This window comes from Haliaeetus albicilla, chromosome 22 (assembly GCF_947461875.1).
Source record: "Haliaeetus albicilla chromosome 22, bHalAlb1.1, whole genome shotgun sequence".
NCBI classification, from domain to species: Eukaryota; Metazoa; Chordata; class Aves; order Accipitriformes; family Accipitridae; genus Haliaeetus; species Haliaeetus albicilla.
The window spans coordinates 287-20,357 of record NC_091504.1 but is presented as its reverse complement, the minus strand read 5'-3'; the positions used below and the strand labels follow the sequence as shown (position 1 = coordinate 20,357).

Sequence of the window (20,071 nt, the reverse complement as noted above, 5' to 3'; positions counted from 1 at the left end):
CCTACCCCAGGAGGCGCCAAAAAGTTGAATAATTGCTAATAGGCATGAAGTCAGAAAAATCTTCGAAAACTGGAGGAAAGGTAAAGAAAGGTGGCAGGGGGACATCATGACCACCAACTCAATTCCACACCAAAAAGACTTACCCCCCCCAACTCTCCTTGAGCATGTGCTGTAAAAGAAAAGAACACTGTACCTTTAATTCCAAGCAGGGAAACTTTAGCCCAATGGAAACTGTGCGAGATAAGCAACTCCCAGTAATAGTTTTTGGAAGAACTTTGGAAATTGAATATGTATAACTGAACTGTATAAATTGCTTGCCCGTTTAGGCATGAGGGGTGCTAGCTTTGCGGATTACCACCTAGCCCCCATCTTTGCGTAAACAAGAACTGGAATAAAATACCTCTGCTCTGTGTTTATATTGGCATTTTGCACACCGGGTGAATGACCCCACTTTTGGGACAACAGTGGGGCAGGCAAAGCACCGCATCCCGCAGGCCGAGGGGCTCAGGCACCCACGTCGCTGCCGGAGGATTGCCGGCAAGAGGTTTGGCATCTGGAGAGGGGCTGCTGGGCCAGGGTGCCCAGGCACCCACCCCACTCCCCCAGCCGCAGCCACGAGTGCTCTCAGTGCTGGAGCAGAGGCCGTAGCAGCTGCCTGTGCCCAAGCCTGTCCCGAGCGGAGGGAAGACTTTGCTGGCGAGGAGCAATCCAGTGAAGGCATTGCTGAAATTGCTGGGCTTGAAGTTGCTGCCGGGCCAGGAGGGTGCCACGGGGTCCTTGTGCAGGAGGAGGGGTGGCAGCGCCTGGGCACCGTTCAACTCCGGGGAGCTGCAGAGCAGGGAGTCCCCGAGGCCGTTGGGGAAGGTCGCGGCCACCGCCTGCGCTTTCCAACCCGGCTGGTCCACCAGCTCCTCCGCCACCTCCCTCTCGGCCCCGGCTGTCTTCTTGGAGCCCTTCCCGCAGAGCCGGACCACCCTGATGCTCTCGCCACGCGGACAGCTCTGGTGGCCGAGGTCCTCAAGGCTCCTCAAGGCTGAAGCGCTCCCCAGGCTCTTGTACTCCACCAGTGCGCAGTGCTTGCTCAGCAGCTCGGGGAAGTCTGACGTGTATTTCCGCACATCCGAGGGCAGCTTGCGGCCCGGCCGCAGGATGCGATGGTGCCGAAGGGGCTGAACATCCTCGTGATGGTCTTGAGGAAATTCTTCTGGAGCAGCAGCAGCACGTCCTGCTCCAGGGGCAGCAGCTCCCAGGCCAGCAGCAGTCTGCTGGGGGGGACACTCAGCAGGGACTCGGGGATGGGGACCCATGATACCGAAAAGCCAGTCGAAGAAACTCTCTAAGACTCATTTTGGAGTTTTAGAAAGTAGGCATTCTTTATTGCAGCGCTGGATGCACGGGGGATAGTTCCACCTAGCACGCGTGCCACAGCTTCAACAGGTTATATGGAGTAACCAATTACATATTAATCAGATTAGTATACATATACATAAAAATTATTGTAACTGAGTATCATAGTATTGCCTACATCTGATCACATGCAACGGTTCTTCATTTGAGTCAAAGGGCTGCTTTTGCGACCACCGATCCATTTCAAATTCTGTTGGCTGACCTTCAAGTCTTGTTCGTCATCCTTGTTCTTTGATCTTGGAGCTTAACATGGTTTCAGTCATATATGGTCAGTTTCAATATTAATCTTATCTAATGTACAGGAACATCCAGTCATAAGAGCAAAGAACTGTAAAACTTAGGAGTAACTACCTCTACTAGTTAATTACTTGGCTACACTTCTGTCTCTTTTTTCAATCATAGTGTTAGTATAAGATTTCTAATAATTATTTACCAAATCTCACTTTTACAGTCACCTAGCAGCAAACCAGTTTCCACGGCTGGTACAAAATATTAAAACCAACAAATATTTAGACATACCATACAGAATGTATGGACATATGCTATCACCCACCGCCTCACTTTGGTGCCCTCCTTGTTCACCTCCAGCAGCTCTGAGAACTGCAGGGTGTAAAGCGTCAGCCACCAGTCATGCGTCAGGTATTTCACCTGAGGGACAGAGGGGGCCACTGTGTCACTGTGAGTCTCCCCAGGCAGGGACCACCCTAAACCCATCATCGAGGCAGGCTGCAACCCCATCAACCTGAGGTCATGGCAAGGCAATATCCCCCTTTCAGGATTTGTGGGAGAAGGTCGCCTGTGCTCCCGGACCATGGCAAGAAGACACAGCTTCCCTGTACATCACACCACCAGTGCTTCCCTGCAGTTTTTTAGTTAAGGCATGATCTCTCCCAGAGCAGCCTGGGGGAACCACGGGCAGAAGAGGTGAACCCAGCCCTGGGCTTGGGGTTTGAGGACCCCTCACCGCTTCCCCAGCCACCCTCCCTGGGTGGAGAACTGCTGCAGCACGTTGAAGGCAGACAGCAGGGCCCAGCTCTGCACCACCAGCGCTTTGCCGGGACACAGGCAGCCTGAGCAGAGCCTGGTCCTCCCCGAGCACCTCACCGCAGACAGCCAGAGCACACCCAGACACCCAGGCATCCTCCACGTGGAGGCCACTTCCCACCCCGGCTGGCCAACGCAACGGGCTGCCTACCTTCTTCAAGGATGTCAGCAGTTTGATGCTGACGAAGCCCATCTTGTTCTTCTGGACATGTTTCAGGTGAACTCTGCTCATTATAATACCAAAACACACCTCCACCCCCAAAGTTACCCACCTCCAAGGTGCGACCGCCCCCCACTGAGCACGCGCTCTGAATTTTCTCTAACGTATACCTTTAAAAGCAAACCGAGAGAACTTTATACGAAAGGAAAGGTATGTGTGACTAGAGTCACTCAAGCTCCACCGAAAAACTCAGAAAACATAAAAGGGCTTAAGAGAGGAGAAATGTCAGGGAAGACACCATCACAGACAAGTCGGGAGGACATTGCTGACTTCTGGGATCAGTCGATGGGCTGAGCCTCTCTCCCCCCCGCCATAGGGTTGCCTATTGTGTGAGATTTGAACACTCGGCTGTACTGAGTGCTTCCCCGGGAAACTTAGAATTCTTTAGAGCTCTTTTCTTTCATCATTTAACGCGCCTGTAGGCAACGGTATTGTCACCTGCACGTGCTTTGCAGACAGTCTATTTATCACGGGCAATCCAAAAGCACCTGTACCGTTGCTTTAATAAACTGCGCTGCTCATTCATCTAGTCGTGATAATTTGTTAGCGCAACCAAACTCCCTAAGTCTGGTCATTCTCGTGCGTTGAACGCAGCTAAGCCAGAGTGCAGTACGCTATTAAGGGCATCCCTCATCGTGATAGTTCAGCACATTGAACGCGACCGCCCTTAGAGCGTCGAATTGGACATCACTCAGAAATTAAACCCAGCCGTCCCCAGCCCCTCTGACATCTGAGGATAAGCTGGAACGCAAGGCGGTTTATTTTCTGCCAAACTTCTGGACTCGGTAACGCAACACAGCCCCCGGGGCCGGCGCCCCAAAGGCCTTCCTCCGAAGGATGCTGGGCCGAGGGGCGGCGGGCAGCGCTGCGCACGGGGGGCCCCCTCACACCACCCCCCCGTGTCGCAGTGCCACCACCCGGCAACGCAGCAGTCACAATGCCCCGGGGCACTATAAAAGGGGCAGCCTCCCCTGTCCCACTGCCAGTCTGCCTGGCAGGCGGCCCAGAGACATCCCAGAGGAAGTCTGTGAGGAGCCGCTGGAATTACTTGCCGGGCGCTGAGGGAGGAAGACCGGAGGCTGCACCAGGCTGCTGGAGACGAGAAGAACCACCAAGCCCTGGAGGTGCCCGAGGCCATCAGGCTTTTTTGGATGGAGAGCTGTGGCAAGACCAAGGGAATGCCTTCTTGAGGAGCACTGCAGAGCTCGCCGTCCTCACTCCCTGCGGAACCAGTGGCAGCAGCCGTAAGAAGTGGGATGCAGAGATGTTGCCAGGGCTCCCAGTGCTTTGGAGCACCCGCTGGTGGCCCGAAGGCGTGGGAAGGATTCTTGCCCCCAAGGTCGATCAGGCCGGGGGCACTTGGCCACTCTCGGAAGCCCCGAGATGGCTCCAGGTTCAGGGAGAACAGGGCTTGGGCATCCTCTGGGGGGCGTGACCAGCCTGCGGGACCAGGAGGCAGGTCTTGCTCACACGTGCTCAGGGAATAGCCGATCGCCAGCTCTGGGGTCAGGAAGGAATTTTCCCCCGCCGCAGATTGGCACTGGGCCCCGGGGGTTTTTTGCCTTCCTCTGCAGCACTGAGCAGGACCACTTGTCAGGGCTCCTCCAGTCCGTTTTGGCTAGGTTACTGCCTGCTGCTCGTGCAAGATCTTGGGTAGCAGCCCCAGACTCCTAAAAGGAAGCTACCCTTGAGGTTTTTTCTTTTTTGGAGGAAGCTCTCCCCTTTGGGATCCACCTGTGACTCCTCCCAGGCATCTCCCAGAGCCTTTTGGCCTTTTCATAGCTATCTTTTCTTAGGATCTTAGGTCCGTAAAGCAGAGGCCAAAAGATTCTGGGAGATGCCTGGGAGGATTCTCGGGTGGATCCCGGAGGAAAGAGCTTCCTCCAAAGGAGAAAAATCATCCGGGGTAGCCTCATTAGACAAGTCTGGGGCTGCTACCTGGGATCTCAGGTCCTTATAAGAAAAGGCCAAAAGACTCTAGGAGACGCCTGGAAGGAGTCACAGGGGGATCCCGGAGGGCAGAGCTTCCTCCAAAAAAGAAAAAAACCTCAAAGGTAGCTTCCTTGGAGGAGTCTGGGGCTTCTACCTGAGACCTTAGGTAGGTAAAGCAGAGGACAGAAGACTCTAGGAGATGCCTGGGAGGAGTCTCAGGTGGCTGTCGGAGTTGAGAGATTTCTCTACAGGAGAAAAAAAATGTCTTGAGCTACTTACTTGGAGGAGTCTGGGGCAGGTAGCTGGGATCTCCGGTCCCGAACACAGAGGTCAAAACATTCTGGGAGACGCCTGGGAGGAGTCTTGGGTCAATCCTGGAGGAGAGAGCTTCCTGCAAAAGAGAAGAATCATCTTGGGTAGCTTCCTTGGAAGAGTCTGGGGCTGCTACCTGAGATCTTAGGTACGTAAAGCAGAGGCCAAAAGACTCTAGGAGATGCCTGGGAGGAGTCTCAGGTGGCTGTTGGAGTTGAGAGATTTCTCTACAGGAGAAAAAAAATGTCTTGAGCTACTTACTTGGAGAAGTCTGGGGCAGGTAGCTGGGATCTCCGGTCCCGAACACAGAGGTCAAAACATTCTGGGAGACGCCTGGGAGGAGTCTTGGGTCAATCCTGGAGGAGAGAGCTTCCTGCAAAGGAGAAAAATCATCTTGGGTAGCTTCCTTGGAAGAGTCTGGGGCTGCTACCTGAGGTGTTAGGTAGTTAAAGCAGAGGCTAAAAGACTCTGGGAGATGCCTGGGAGGAGTCTCGGGTGCATCCCGAAGAGGAGAGCTTCCTCCAAAGGAGCAAAATCATCTTGGGTAGCGGCCTTGACGAAATCTGGGGCTGGGCATCCCCTGGGAGGCGTGACCAGCCTGCGGGACCAGGAGGCAGGTCTTGCTCACGTGCTCAGGGAATAGCCGATCGCCAGCTCTGGGGTCAGGAAGGAATTTTCCCCCGCCGCAGATTGGCACTGGGCCCCGGGGGTTTTTTGCCTTCCTCTGCAGCACTGAGCAGGACCACTTGCCAGGGCTCCTCCGGTCCATTTTGGCTAGGTTACTGCCTGCTGCTCGTGCACCACGAAGATGGCCTCTCGTGCCCTGCAGCTAGGGGGAGGAAGGCTTTTTTTCCCCCACGGTGGGCTAGCAAGTGTCCCCGGGGGTTTTTTGCCTTCCTCTGCAGCACTGAGCACGGCCCCTCGCCAGGGCTCCTTTGGGCCGTTGTGGCTAGGTGCCCGCTGCTCGTGCTCCACGAAGGTGGCCCTCGTGCCCCGCATCCGGGGGGAGGAAGCTTTCGGACTCCCAGGCCGGGCTCCAAGGGATGCTCCCGGGGGTTGCTTCTTGTCCTCTGTAGCACTGAGCACAGCCCCTTGTCAGGGCTCCTCTGGGCCCTTTCGCCTAGCTCCCTGCCTGCTGCTCTTGCACCTCCAAGGCACCGCTCGTGCCCTGCCTCTCTCGGGCTCTCTTGCCCAGTGCAAGTCTGGAGCGGGAGCGGGAGTGAGCTCTGCTCTTCCCTTAGCTCCATTTCCCCAGGGCTTATGGCTTGGGCAAAACAGCCTGTGCTTGGAAGGGCTCCAGGCTTGCTGCCCCATCACGAGCTGCCACTTTTCACCTCTCCCTGCACGCAAATCAAGCGCAGGGCCGGCACGAGAGCGCCTTTTGTGCATCGTTGGCCAAGAAGCACAGCGGCGGAGCAAGTTGCCAAACGCAAAAATACGCTTTTCACCTCTACCTGTCATACTTTGGAAAATACCCCACGGTACCACACGCCTCCTCCTCCTCCTCCTCCTTCTTCTTCTTTTGTGTGTGGTCGGTCCTGATCCTCATTCTGCACGTTCTCACTCTTCAGGAAACAGGGACTGCTTGGCCTGTATTCCTCCTGCTACTTTCTGTAGCTCTGGGACTTGCCTTTGCCAGGATGCAAAGGATGTTTTCTCAAGCTCAACTGAAGAATGCATCAGCCTGCTCCTGGCTACACAGGCACATTGTGTTAAGGCTTGTGAGCATCAGCTCTGAAACAGACTCAGAAAAATAAAAATAATAGCCTGTTTCCACTTGCAACCTTTGTGTTATGTGTCCTTCAAAGTGGTTTTGGAGCTGAAACCCCCCTGGCGTTTCAGGCAAATAACAGTCTCGTTGGTATTTGACTTATGGTGAGCACAGGGAACAGAGCAGAGTAGAACAGAACAGAATAGAATGGAACAGTTCAGCTGGAAGAAACCTACAACCATCATCTAGTCCGATTACCTGACCGTTTCAGGGCTGACCAAAAGTTCAAGCATGGTATTAAGGGCATTGTCCAAATGCCTCTTCAACACTGACAGGCACGGGGCATCCACCACCTCTCCAGGAAGCCTGTTTCAGGGTGTGACCACCCTCTTGGCAAAGAAATGTCTCCTCATGTCAAGTCCGAACCTCCCCTGACAGCGTGGTAGCAAGTGTCCCTTGGTGCCTTGGTAAGGAACGGTGAGGAAACCGTGCATGCTCTCTACATCTCTGCAGAGTTCCTGCAGAGGGAACCAAACCCCTGTCTTTCACCTCTGGCATCACCACAACCAAAGGAATGTCTGTGGCCTACATGCCCTTATTTACATAGTCTGAAGGTACAGATCCATTTTGGCACCAACGCACAAAATGGCAAGGAGACTACCTCTCTTAATCTCTCAGTACTCAAAATACTAAATCCTAGAGGAAAAGGAGACTTGCCAGGGTTTGAGGTAAGATCCGAACATCTTCCCACAAACCGAGGTAGGCAAAGAACTCTCAGAAAGGTTCAAGTCACAGGTGAGCTGTGGAAGTTTCACCCATGGCTGAAGCGCCTTTGGTATCCCATACAAACACGGCCAACGCGCGTGTTTAATAGAAAGGCTGCGCAGCTGGGTTTCAGTGGGACAAGGGGATGTGACGGCAATAGCAGCAATGGGCTATTTTGACAGTTTGGAAGAGCTGTCTGTCCTTTGCCTGGCTGGGCTTTGGTCACGGATCCAAATGGTCCACGTCTGAATACGACCAACCTTTCCTTCCACCACACCGGGGTCACCTCCGCGCACTTGTTTCTCAAAGCCTGGCTTACTTCCGTGGCGGGCTCTTGGCACCCACCATCCCAACCTATGGCTCTGGTTACACTTTGGCTTGCCTCCAGGCTGCGGCTGCCGAAATCACCCCCCTTACGCCCCACGAAAAGGGGTTGTGTCCAGCCACATCAAGTCCCTGCTCCTCCTGGCTGCGGGGCTGCATAGGCTTTAGCTCTGGCGCAGAGAGGGGACGGCTAATAGGGGCGGTCTCTGCGCTGCACGCTTGGTTCCTGCCATGGCCTGAGAGAAGAGGAACAGCACCAGGCTTCTCCTTGTGAGCCGAGTGGCAGAGCAGGCGCCAGGGACACCCAGCAGCTGGGCCCAGGGCATGGCCGCCAAGGGCAGGGAGAGACCCCCGGGCCTCCCGGGCACAGCCACAGCCCGTGGAATGATTGCTGGATGGAGGTGACCTGTCGGTATGACACACGCCCCTGGACCCCCCCCCTCCCCCAAGGGAAGGTGAACCTCCAGGGAGGAACGCAGTGCACACGTAAAGAATCGGTTCCGTGGTAGCTCCCTAAGCAACGTGACCTGCAACTTTAGACGTCAGCAACACCAGGGGAGCTTGGTACGCTGACTCTGAAAAGGAACACGGAGGGTGGAGCGGAGCCGAGACCCCGTGGCCAGGCTCTGTGATCGCAGGGATAGGGAACCGGAATGATCGGAACGAGAACGCTTGCTCCCTGCATTGAATCCACTGAAGCAAGGAGGTAACACAATGGGGGTTCTGTTGAGCTAATGCCCTACACTTCTGGTTTCTATCACACGTGCCCAGTTCTGGGGTACTCACACGCAACAGCAGGTCCTTTGGGTGAACTTTGCTCATTACAACACCAAAACACACCTCCACCCCCAAAGTTACCCACCTCCAAGGTGCGACCACCCCCCCACTGAGCACGCGCTCTGAATTTTCTCTAGCATACACCTTTAAAAGCAAAGTGAGAGAACTTTATACCAATCAAAGGAAAGGTATGTATGACTAGAGTCACTCAAGCTCCACCGAAAAACTCAGAAAACATAAAAGGGCTTAAGAGAGGAGAAATGTCAGGGAAGACACCATCACAGACAAGTCGGGAGGACATCACTGACTTTTGGGATCGCTCAACGGGCTGAGCCTCTCTCCCCCCCCGCCATAGGGTTGCCTACTGTGTGAGATTCGAACACTCGGCTGTACTGAGTGCTTCCCTGGGAAACTTAGAATTCTTTAGAGCTCTTTTCTTTCATCACTTAACGCGCTTGTAGGCAATGGTATTGTCACCTGCACGTGCTTTGCAGACAGTCTATTTATCACGGGCAATCCAAAAGCACCTGTACCGTTGCGTTAATAAACTGCGCTGCTCATTCATCTAGTCGTGATGAAAAACAAAAGAAAAGAGAAAGCCCCAAACCCAAATGTAAAGGAGCCTCAGCGCCGGAGGACGAGCTCTCCTCTCTCAAAGCAGCCTGGGGGAACCACGGGCAGAAGAGGTGAACCCAGCCCTGGGCTTGGGGTTTGAGGACCCCTCACCGCTTCCCCAGCCACCCTCCCTGGGTGGAGAACTGCTGCAGCACGTTGAAGGCAGACAGCAGGGCCCAGCTCTGCACCACCAGCGCTTTGCCGGGACACAGGCAGCCTGAGCAGAGCCTGGTCCTCCCCGAGCACCTCACCGCAGACAGCCAGAGCACACCCAGACACCCAGGCATCCTCCACGTGGAGGCCACTTCCCACCCCGGCTGGCCAACGCAACGGGCTGCCTACCTTCTTCAAGGGCGTCAGCAGTTTGATGCTGACGAAGCCCATCTTGTTCTTCTGGACATGTTTCAGGAGGAAAGCATCCTTGGCCAGGTTCTCGTCAGAGAGGTGGAATTCCACCTGGGACGCAACCCTCCTGACCAGCTGCTGGTCAGGGACGGAGTAGCTGCAGTCCAAGAGATCAGCCCCCAGAACATCGCTCGCATCGCAGAAGCTCCCGGCAAAGCAGCAGGGACACGGGTGTGACTTGGTGGCCTTTGGGATGTGCAGCACTGCCCGGTCCCAGCCACAGCGGTGCAGATGGCAGAGTGTTGAGGAGCGGGGTGGCTCAGCTGCGCTCTGAAATGAAACGGAGTTTTATGGTTTTAGAAGCGCGCTTGCCTTCACGCCCCCAGCATCGGTCCCTGCCACAAGTTACGCAGCAGATGGCCTTGCACAATCTTGCAGCCAGAGGTGCCTCACCAACAGAGCGCCATCTCTTTAATTAACAGGATCCAGGCCAGGAGAGATCTTTGGCCTCCGGTTCACGGCAGTTGTCCCGACTCCCCCAGGCCACACACTGTTCACACAGCGGGAGCGAGAGGCCTGTGTCCTTGGTACCAGGGGGTCCTTGCTAGTGCCGAATCCTCCAAGCACGAGGAGGGGATGTACTAACCCCATCCCTGGGGTCCCGTAGAGCACAAACAGCCCCAGCGCCCCGACACCGGACGTTGGGCAGAATCCAGTCCTTTTCTGGGAGCACGCGGCGGCGGGTACCGTCTCCTCCTGGGTGTCACGCACCCAGGGAAAGCGCCGCCCCCTCCGAGGGGGATCCAGAGCTGCTGCTTTTCCCATCAGGAGACTAAAAGACCTGACAGCACTACTGGAGCGAGGGCTGGGGGAAAGCGTGCCACCGAGCGACACCGCGTGACCTTCCTTCGCGCCCTCGAGGTCCTTTTTCCTATTTCTGCCTCGCTCCGGTCAACGCAGCGAACAGAAGCACGGGCAACAGTCGCAAACGCATTTGCCATCTGGCGCAAGGAGGCTGCGGCTGCAGCTTGGTCCCCGCTCGGCTCGGCTGAATCAACTTGTTCTTCTTCCCCCACCGGAAAAATACTGTTGAAAGCAAAGAGGATTTGCACCCGCAGACCCTGAGAGCCGCCTGTAGGCCCCGGGGGCACCCCAGCCTCACTTAACCCTTTCCCTCCCCAGGAGGAGCTGGGGAGGCTCTTGGGGGTGGGGTGGAACACAGGGAGCCCCCGCATTCCTTCCAGGGAGACGCCAAAGAGTCCTTGGCAGCCAACAGCCAGAAGGGACCATGGCGCGGCCACCAGTGCAGCTCCCACTGCCTGGGCCCTGGGGCCCCCCGGCGCCCCAGCTTTTCCAGACATTCACGCTCCCCAAAACCTTCTACCCTCAAGGTAGGGACCGACCTCAACCCCAACCCCTGCAGCCCAGGGATGCTCTTGGGGGGCAAGAGCAGAGGTGACCGCCGGCCATCGCTCCTCTCTCTCTTAGGCTCAGCCAACCTGTGCCGCCTGCCCGCGCGGGAGCAGCCCTTCCCTGCAGCCCAGCCACCCCAGGCCCCCCAGGCACCACCAGCAGGTATGGCACCCCAGTCTGCTCTGGCACCTTCCCCATCCCCATCACACCCCTTCCCCCGGCACTTTTCACATGGGGGTTCACCAAGCCCCGGTGAGCATCCTTGCCCTCGCCCGGGCGGCGCGTGCCCAGGAAAGCCCATCTGCAGAGAATTCCCCAAATATTTGGGGCCACCTCTCCCGTTTCACCTCCTAGATGCAAGTCTCCTCCCCGATTTGCAACCCCGTCCCACCGGCACAGCAGCTCACCCCGTGGGGATCGCCCCGGCCACAAGCTCCCCACGCCCCTGGCCCAGAGCTGGGGGATGTCGGCCATCGGGGCCGGCTCGGCGGGTGCCCCTGGAGAGTCTCCCCGCCCCAGCACGGCTCCCCCTCACCCACACAGGGCTGCAGAGGGCTCCATGTGGCTGCCTCTTCGACCCCCGCGTCTTCCGCATCCAGTGGACAACCACCCACCTGCCTCCGCCAGCCACCGCCACGCTCGGCCAAGGCGCCGCTTCTCTGCCGGGTGCTGCCCTGTGGGGTCCCGGGGGCTGCGGGGCCCCCCTGGCCTGGGCAGCCCCAGGGACCCCCCAGGGCCAACCACGATACCTCGCACCCTACAAAAATCAGAGGAGTGGGGTGGCCCCAGCCCCTCCGGTGCTGCTGACAGCCATCCCCGGCTACCAGCACATCGAGGGGCAGCTGGCGAAGATCAACATCTCCAGCACGGCCACCCCTGCGGGGGCACCCCCGGGCAGCGACATCCCCCCGGGGAGCGACGTCCCCCCCAGCCAAGCCCTTGGAGATGCCCTTGCTGTGGCTGAGAAAGTGGCTCTCCAAGAGGCCCTAATGCTCTTTGATTGCTCCCTGGGCGGGCTGGCGGTCAGCCAGCATGCTCCCAGCAGCAGCCCCATGCCTGGGGATGCTGGCGGCACCGGCGCAGCCACCCCCCACCGCGACTTCAGCTCGCTCTCGCTGCCTGAGGAGATGCTCACCCCTGACTACTGCATCCCCGAGCTCAGCGACGCCATGCTGAGCCTCAAAATAGTCAACGGCGGCGGGATGGAGCCCCAGGAGCCGTGGCAGGATGCGGGGATGGACCTGCCACCATCCCCACCTGCCACGGCAGGCAAGCGGAGGAAGAGGCAGGCGCAGAGCTCCTTGCCAATGCCACCCAGCAAGCGCAGGGCTCTTGCGGCCAACGTGGGGGTGTGAGGGGGGGGCGGGGATTAGACAGGGGTGAGAGGGATGGAGATGGGGGGAGTGGGGGGTGGGAGAGGAGGGGGGGTACTTGTTGAAGGGGGGGCCGGGGAGAGGGTAGGGAGGGGTTAGACCAGCTTGGATGGGACCTTTCCTCTTGTCTTTTCAATTAAAAGCTCCTTCTCCAGAACCGCTCCGTGCCTGTGTGGGAGGGGGAGGGAGAGCAGGGGGCACCAAGAAACAGCACCCAAGAGGTGCAAAAGCCCCGCTGAGCCCCAGATCCGAGCCGGGGAAAGCCCCGAGGGGAACCGAGCCACCCCCAGGGCCGAGTCACCACCAGCGGGGCAGGCAACGGTGGGGCGGGATGCGGACGACTCCCCTCTCCCCTTCCCCAGGGGGAGCAGCCCTTTGGTGGGGAAGCCAGGACAGACAGCTCCCTGCAGGACTCACGGACACGGCCCCACGCAGAAAGCAGCACAGAGCCCCTGCGACAAGGACAGACCTCGGGGGCCGGGGGGGACACGGGCACACACGACAGCAAGGGCTGCAAGGCCTTCATCTTGAACACCACCAGCGTCCCCTCCAGCGGGGACAGGGCTCGGTGCAAAGCCCTTCAAAGCCTCAAGACGATCACGGCCTTCCTCGGGTCCCACTGACCTCAGCCCCGGAGAGCCCAGCTTTGCCTCACTGACACACCAAAATAACCCCAAATCACCCCAAGAATGGCGAGGGAGGGAGCTGCAGGCCAGGCAGGGACCCTCCTCCACTTGTCTGGCTGCACCTTGGGCAGCTGCAAGACCATGAAGGGGGGAGAAAAAATCAGAAGGAAAAAAAAAAAAAACCAAAACACTGCACCAGCCAGAAAGTGCCTGGAAACTTTATCAAATGGTACATTTCAGCTTGGGGGCTTGAAGATTTACACCCGTTTACCAGTAAAACTCTCCCTGCATGCTGCAATTTGGTGGGAGCAAGATTTGTGGGTATGTCTGCACCCAAAACGCAGCAGTATGTGGCACCCTTTAACTGGTGTTCTTCCCAAGCCCATTCACCTTTGCAGAAAAAGGGACTGTCATCCTGCACATGGCACAAAGCAGGACACACGCAGCCCATGGTGGCTGAGAGGGTTATAAGGGAATAAATGCATTGAGCTGGTAAATTCAGCCACCAGCACTTGAAATCAGACAGTGAGTCCCAACTCAAGAAGCGCTCGCTCTCCTCCCTGCCATCACACCTCACCATCCAGCTATTAAAGCCATGCCATTGTACCAGCTGTCCCAAGGGTGGCCCACAGCATCTGCCCAGCTTCAGCAGGCACCAAGGCCAACCCTTACGCTTCCCCTGCCTGACCCTGACTCAGCTCCAGCCCTTCTGGGGCAGCCCGTGCAACTTGCCATGAGCTGCTATTAACACTCACGGGCCCAGTGACAGTACTGGATTTACTCCAGTTTATGTCAGGATCAGTGAGCTCAGCCAGGACATTCGGATTCTTCCCATCCTCCCACCAACCTTATTCATAAACAGGGGTTTGTTTGGTTTTTTTAGTATTTTAGGTAGATGTAATTACCGTGAAATGCAGCAAGAGGTCAGCAGGCTACATCATCACGCAGATGGTCCAGGAGATGAGCCGTGGTGAGCCGGGAGGACAGTCAGCCCCTGGAAACATTTTGAGACAACCAGAGGGTCGGGCTGCTCCAATACAGCTCTCTCACTCCTGGCTCTGGAGCCTTCATCTCACATTCCCCACATCCCTTCGGCCTTTCTAATCACAGGCTTTAAGGTCCCTACATACGTCAGTGAGCAAATATTGATTTGCCTGCACTGCCTACAGATCATAATCTAACTCCACGCACCTTAAAGAAGCTCAGCGCACACTCCACGTTCTTACAGCTGCTTTGATTGCAATTCAGTCTCTAGTACATTACCCTTATTTATAATGCCAGGGCTTCAGCGTGGTGCCTCAGGCACTCTAAAATTATTACAGGGCCCTTTTGACTTTCAACTCCCTTCTATTCAATTCCATTTTTATTTGTCAGCAGAGACTCCCATTGACCAGCAGTGGAAGCCAACCGTGCACAGGCAGACGGCGCTACTGCATGTTAAGCCAATCCTATAGAAATTACTTGCACGCGGCTCAACACGACGGGTCATCTCAGTTTGAATGAGAAACGCCGGGTCTGGAAGAGCAGGTGGCAGAGTGCTCCTGGGTGCAGCTTCCTTGGAGAGATGAGACATCCAGGCTTGGAGCAGCACCGGGGGTGCTCAGCTGCAGCCCCTCGACAGTGCCATCCGTCCGGCTGATGCAGCCATTGTTTAAAAAAACGGCGAGGGAAAGCGACTTTAAGAATCAGAGCTCCGGTGAAATCAAACTTCAATTATTTACCAAATCTCACTTTTACAGTCACCTAGCAGCAAACCAGTTTCCACAGCTGGTACAAAATATTAAAACCATCAAAATATTTAGACATACCATACAGAATGTATGGAAATACGCTATCAATTCCCCCCTTTCTGTTTGAGGCTACTAATTCTTTTAGTAGTCTCACTTGAACATAGCTTGTGTCACAGTTGCGCACAGCATTCCTTATCTCCTTCCATTCATTTATGCTAACATTAACAGGCTGTATTTAAGAGAAATGCTACTAACTTAGACAAATCTTTAAGTTGACAGCTTACTTAGCTGTATTTAGGAATACATGAACTAAGCTACAACCATGCTGTTTTAGAAGAAGGTACCTTTCATATTCCTGGGTAAAAAAACATTATATACGAAGACATTCTATGTAAATTTTATTTAATGGCTATATCCTTTCAGCATTTTTTTTAATATAATGACACCATTTCTTCAGCTAGAGAAAACAGGGAATTGCAGAACTACAAGAAATGGATTCCTGAGGATGACAGGGAGGTAAGTATTTTGTTAGCGAGTTATTGATGGTTTTATTTGCTTTTTTCTTATTTAATCTAGTGATGACTTTCCCCTTTGCCTGTTCTCCACCAGGATTCACTCTAACAGCTGGTGACCAGGCAATCACACTCACTCAGTAAGTTATCAAATACCAGGGGTCTTCGTTTGCATAGCCATGTTAATCTGGTGTTCACAGCACATCCTTCGGTTCACTTTTAATAAATAAATCCCACAAAGAAAATAGCAGAGGGGAAGGAAGGTTGCTGTGCTGCTTTCCAAAGCAAGCAGTAGCTCAAGCAGCCTCAGAAGGGATGGTTCTGCCCCCTCTACTGAACAGAACAGCATCCTCCTGCGTGAGCACTACTGCTGCTTTCACGAATAGGCCCTCTGAAATAAGGTGCTCAGTGTAAGGGTGAAGAAATCAAGCCCCAAATCAGTTTACTGCTGGGCCAGTTCCTGGCTTTGCATTTCCCACGACAGTCAAAAGGAAAATGCATTCCTGCGCTCTAGAGACAACAGTTTTGATTTTCAGGCAAACTTTTTTCTCCTGTACCACCAGACCCTGGAGCCTCATGCATGGTTAGACTTTTTCTAACCTTGACGCATCACTGCTATTGCAAAAGCTCCAACAAATTCCTTTTGCTCTCTGTTCAAGGAAAGTTTCACCAATCTCCAGGAGAAGAAAACAGCAGCCCCAGTTTAAATCCAGCCTGCGCTTTCTCTGCGCAGACAGTATGAAAGAAAAAACAAGAGGTGAAATGTAAGCCCAAGTACCGCTGGTTTCCTAACCGACTAAAAGCACAAAGACCCCACCCTTGAAACAACACAGTAAATGACCCTGTGACAACAAGCACAATCCCACAGAGGTCACCATATGCAGAAACACATCCTTCTTTCCCCAGCACCTTTTCCCTTGGCCCCCTCCAAACGCTGCCCGTGCGGGCTCCAGCTGTCTCCTACCTCTGAAGCACCTTCTGCCACAGCAGCAATGTTCTTCTGCAGAGTTCGACACCTCTGTCACCCCAACCTTAATCACAGGATAAATAAAGGGCCTGACAAAGTCTACAATGGGTCCATCTTTCTCAGCCTTGTCCTCTTTTTTAAGCTGCGGGGCTCTTTTCTGAATGACATTTTTCTAAGTACAGCTGGTAGATGAGTGTTAGAAATCGGTGCCAGGAGCTGGGGCTGGAAGAGAAGACAGGATTTTTGAGCTGGAAGGCGCGGGGGCCTGGGAGGGGGCAGAAGAGGGGCTCTGCAGCAGGGCGAGGGGCTCTGCAGCGAGGGGCTGCCAAACAGGGCGAGGCGCAAAGACGCCTGCGATGACGACTCACTGGGCAAGTCTGTATTAGCGACTATAGTCTCCGTTATCACTCCCCTTCCACCTTCTGGAAGGAGCGGGGCGGGAAGATTCTCCCTGTGGGAAGCAGTCTGGGACAGGACGTGGGGGAGACGTGGGGTTTGCAGAAGGGCTCTGAGCGAGCAGCAGAGGCTGCCGAGGCAGTGGTGCATCAGGAGCTCGGGGCAACAGGCGCAAGGCCTTTCCCTCCGTGCTGTGCCCCCACACTTACATCTGGACACCTGTGGCCAGGGCTACACTTGGGGCTGGAGTACGCAGGCAGGAGCCCTGCTGCCACCTCACCCCCTGCTTACACACCTACCCCACGCACAGCACTGCTGCCTCCTTCTCCTTACCAAGGAAGCAACAGCCATAAGCTACCTCTCCAGCACGTGCAAGCAGGGCAGTACACTTTGAGACGCGTTGCCTCTAAAAACATCCCAGACAAAACAGATGCCACGAGCGACAGTGTAACTCTCTGCCTCCAAAGAAGCAGGGTACTGCTGAGACTGTCCACTGCACACAGAGAGAGCACTTTCCACCAGCTGTACCAACACACCCTCACCAGGTATTGCCTGTTGATTAATTACTTGCACTAGCAGATCTTCCCCACTGTCGACTTTCGGAATGTTGGGCCATTATGGGACTTGGATTCCTCCCACTATGAGGCAACAGCATCTTTTTAAAGAAATAAAAAGAGCACTGCTAAATGGGTACAACTACCTCTTATATTACTAGAGTTACCACAGAACGCATCGTTGGTAGAATTCCACTCAGTCTGGTCGACTTACTCTGCCGATGATTTTTTGAGCCCTTACATCTTACCAGTTTGCTGAAAAGGCAGGGGGTTTTTTGGACAAAAGCCCAAATAAAATACTTCGCAGTCCATGTAATTCTCAGCCTTCCTATGTTCCTATATGTCTCCTTCTCTAAAGCGGATAAATAAATCATGCATTTGGTTTTCAAGTAATGCTATCAAATGCCAGACAGACATCATCTAACCCAAGAACCCATTAACTGACCCAAGCTTTGCTCCCCACGAGACCAAATGTTTTAACAGACTCAAGATTTAAATGCATTTTATCAAAACTGTAACATAAATACCTATGTATATATCTCATCCCTTCTGCTCTGAACAGGACCAGGGAAAAACTGAAAAAACTTAATTCCAAGAACTTACTTCAGAGCTGTCTTGTGGCTCAACAGGCTGATTCACAGGTCAAAGAAACTCACAACGAAATAGCAGCAGAGCTACTTTCATTCTCCGTTTCCCAAGAAAGAGTATTGCAGTTATGTTTGCCAATATTCACTGTTTACACCAATTAACCAAACTTCCCTATTATTTATAGCTTCTTGGGGTACGGTTTCATCGCTTTTACACATATGCCCCTCTGCCTCACGCTAGAACCATGGATCCTACTTGAGGTTGCTCACAGAGTACAGTACGATTTCACCTTAGTACACTCAGAAATATCTTTGTGAATGATATTTCACAGCATGCTCTTGCACGTCCCCTTCAGTTAGCAAAACATCATTGATACGCTCTACGTATCTGTATTCCTAAAGTTGTCCTCTTTATGTAAAACTGATTTTAAGTCAAGCTGTTATGCAGCTGTTCCATAATTAAATTGCATACCATAAAAGCTGATGTAGAAAGTATTACCACGTTGCAGAACGTAAATATTCATAGATTAAGCTTGTTCTCCTTAGCTTGAGAAACTAGGCAAGTTAGAGATCAGGACTTCTAAAATTAATCAAAACCTTGGCAGATGTATTAACAAAAATAAAGCTCAGTGTTTTAAAGAAAATAAAGAGTCTGCTTTAGTTCAAGCTCTGCTAAAATTACCTGATGGATAGGTGCCTAACGTGCATCCTGTGCCAGACACTCTGTATGCACAGAGACCTTTCTTATACACTTTCTTAACTACCTGCATTGCTTATCAATATTCACTCGTTCATACAGGCATACTCATTTAAAGCAACTTATCTTACTAGGGCTATTTTCATCACAGCTTGCTTTGAATGCCGTCTCATTGGCAACATCAACTGGTCAACCCTTAGGTATACATAGGATTCCCACAGGTACCCGCACATACAGAATCTGGCATTCCTGAGACAATGCCTGTGCAAAGGCTAACGAGGTGGGTAAAACAGTCTCATTTGGTGCATCCAGGATGGGTGCTGCATCCTCTATCCACAGCGTAGACAAACACAGGACTAAGATGCACGCGATACAGTGAATTTACTGGGTGAGAAGGGAGAAAGCGGAAGAGGATTTGCCTTCTGAAACTGGACAGTACTCTTCTCAAGAGCAAGAACTGCTGCTTTTATTAACTGTTTTCAAAAATCTGCAGCTAAGAGGACTCCTTTGAGCTGAGTACTTAACAGTCCTTCTCCACTTGGACATACTTGACAAATACAAGTGTCTTGCCCCTTAGGGTGTGTTTTGGCTTGATGGGGGATTTGTTTGTTTCTCCAGAAGAAATTACCAGGGAGTAGTAAATGTCAGCAGCTCTTCAAGTATGCTTGTGTGTTTCTGCATGGTTTGTAGCCCTGCCTCCAAAGGAAAAACACATGCACACAGTTTAGCATTGAAAATACTTCACACTGTACTGATGGCTTTTTTTTCTTCTGAATCTCAGTTCGTAATTGTTGGAAGCAAGTTTTCTAGTCATAAAGTTAGCTGAGCTATTGGAAAAACCTGCTGTATATTATCTTTACACTGCTATCCACCAGCATGGAACTTACTGTCCTGTAACTACATACCTCAGATTATAAAATACGTATGCATGTGTTCATTTCAAATGATCGGTTATTTATGTCATAGCTGAAGAAACATATCTCAACGTGAGAAAACAAGGATACACCTACTCACTCAACTGCAAGTTGTAAGCTTCACTGCAACACACCTTATAGTTTTAGTTTCTTTCCAGAGGTGAAGATGACAACAGAAAGGCTAGAGTCCAATGCTGCTTTCGCCTACCCTGAATGTTATTTCAAGTTATTGCTCTGTGATTAATACAAAGCTTACACAGCGATACGGCTTGAAAGGCTGACCATCTTTCACGCACTCTGCAGAGTGTGAGGTTTTGTACATGAATCATAGAGAAATGGGAATCAGCCCAGGTAGATCAGTGATTTGTCTGTCACACGCACAACAAAGTGTTAAGAGGTTAATCTGCAATTTGTTTCATTTTTATCCTTACATCTCCACCACTGGTAAGCCAGTTGGGTGAGATCCTTCATTTCTGTAATTCCAACTGTTTTACACTCTACTCAATATTTCCATCTCTAAACATGGGCCCACTCAAAACAAACAACTGATTTCAGGTTTTAAAAACACTTTTTTAGTTTTAAAACATCTCTAAGTTTTACAGCAGTCCAGTTGTATGTGCAACTCCAAAACATCCCTCGCCTGTAAATCCACCAGTCTGATGCTCATTTACATCATAGGTCTTTCACAGAGCACAATGTTCCTGAGGTGGGTACAATGCAATATGTGCCAGTGTAGACTCTTTTCCATTACCAGGGAAGGTAAAAAGATGCTTTAATATCACTGAAAATTCAGGCTGCATGGAAAAAACACACAAGCAGAAAATGCTGATTTCAAAAATGCCAAGGCATA

The 20,071-nt window shown here is 53.0% G+C and overlaps 1 protein-coding gene across 1 annotated transcript; it reads right to left on the bottom strand.

The window, feature by feature from the left end:
* Positions 1–262: 262 nt before the first annotated feature.
* On the bottom strand, positions 263–9,764 carry LOC138690397 (uncharacterized; the record flags this gene model as incomplete). Its single annotated transcript, XM_069809347.1, is given in 4 exon segments — positions 263–1,156; positions 1,159–1,334; positions 1,961–2,055; positions 9,450–9,764. Coding segments are annotated over 4 exon segments (1,329 nt in total), but the record flags the coding sequence as incomplete, so codon positions are not given.
* Positions 9,765–20,071: the final 10,307 nt, after the last annotated feature.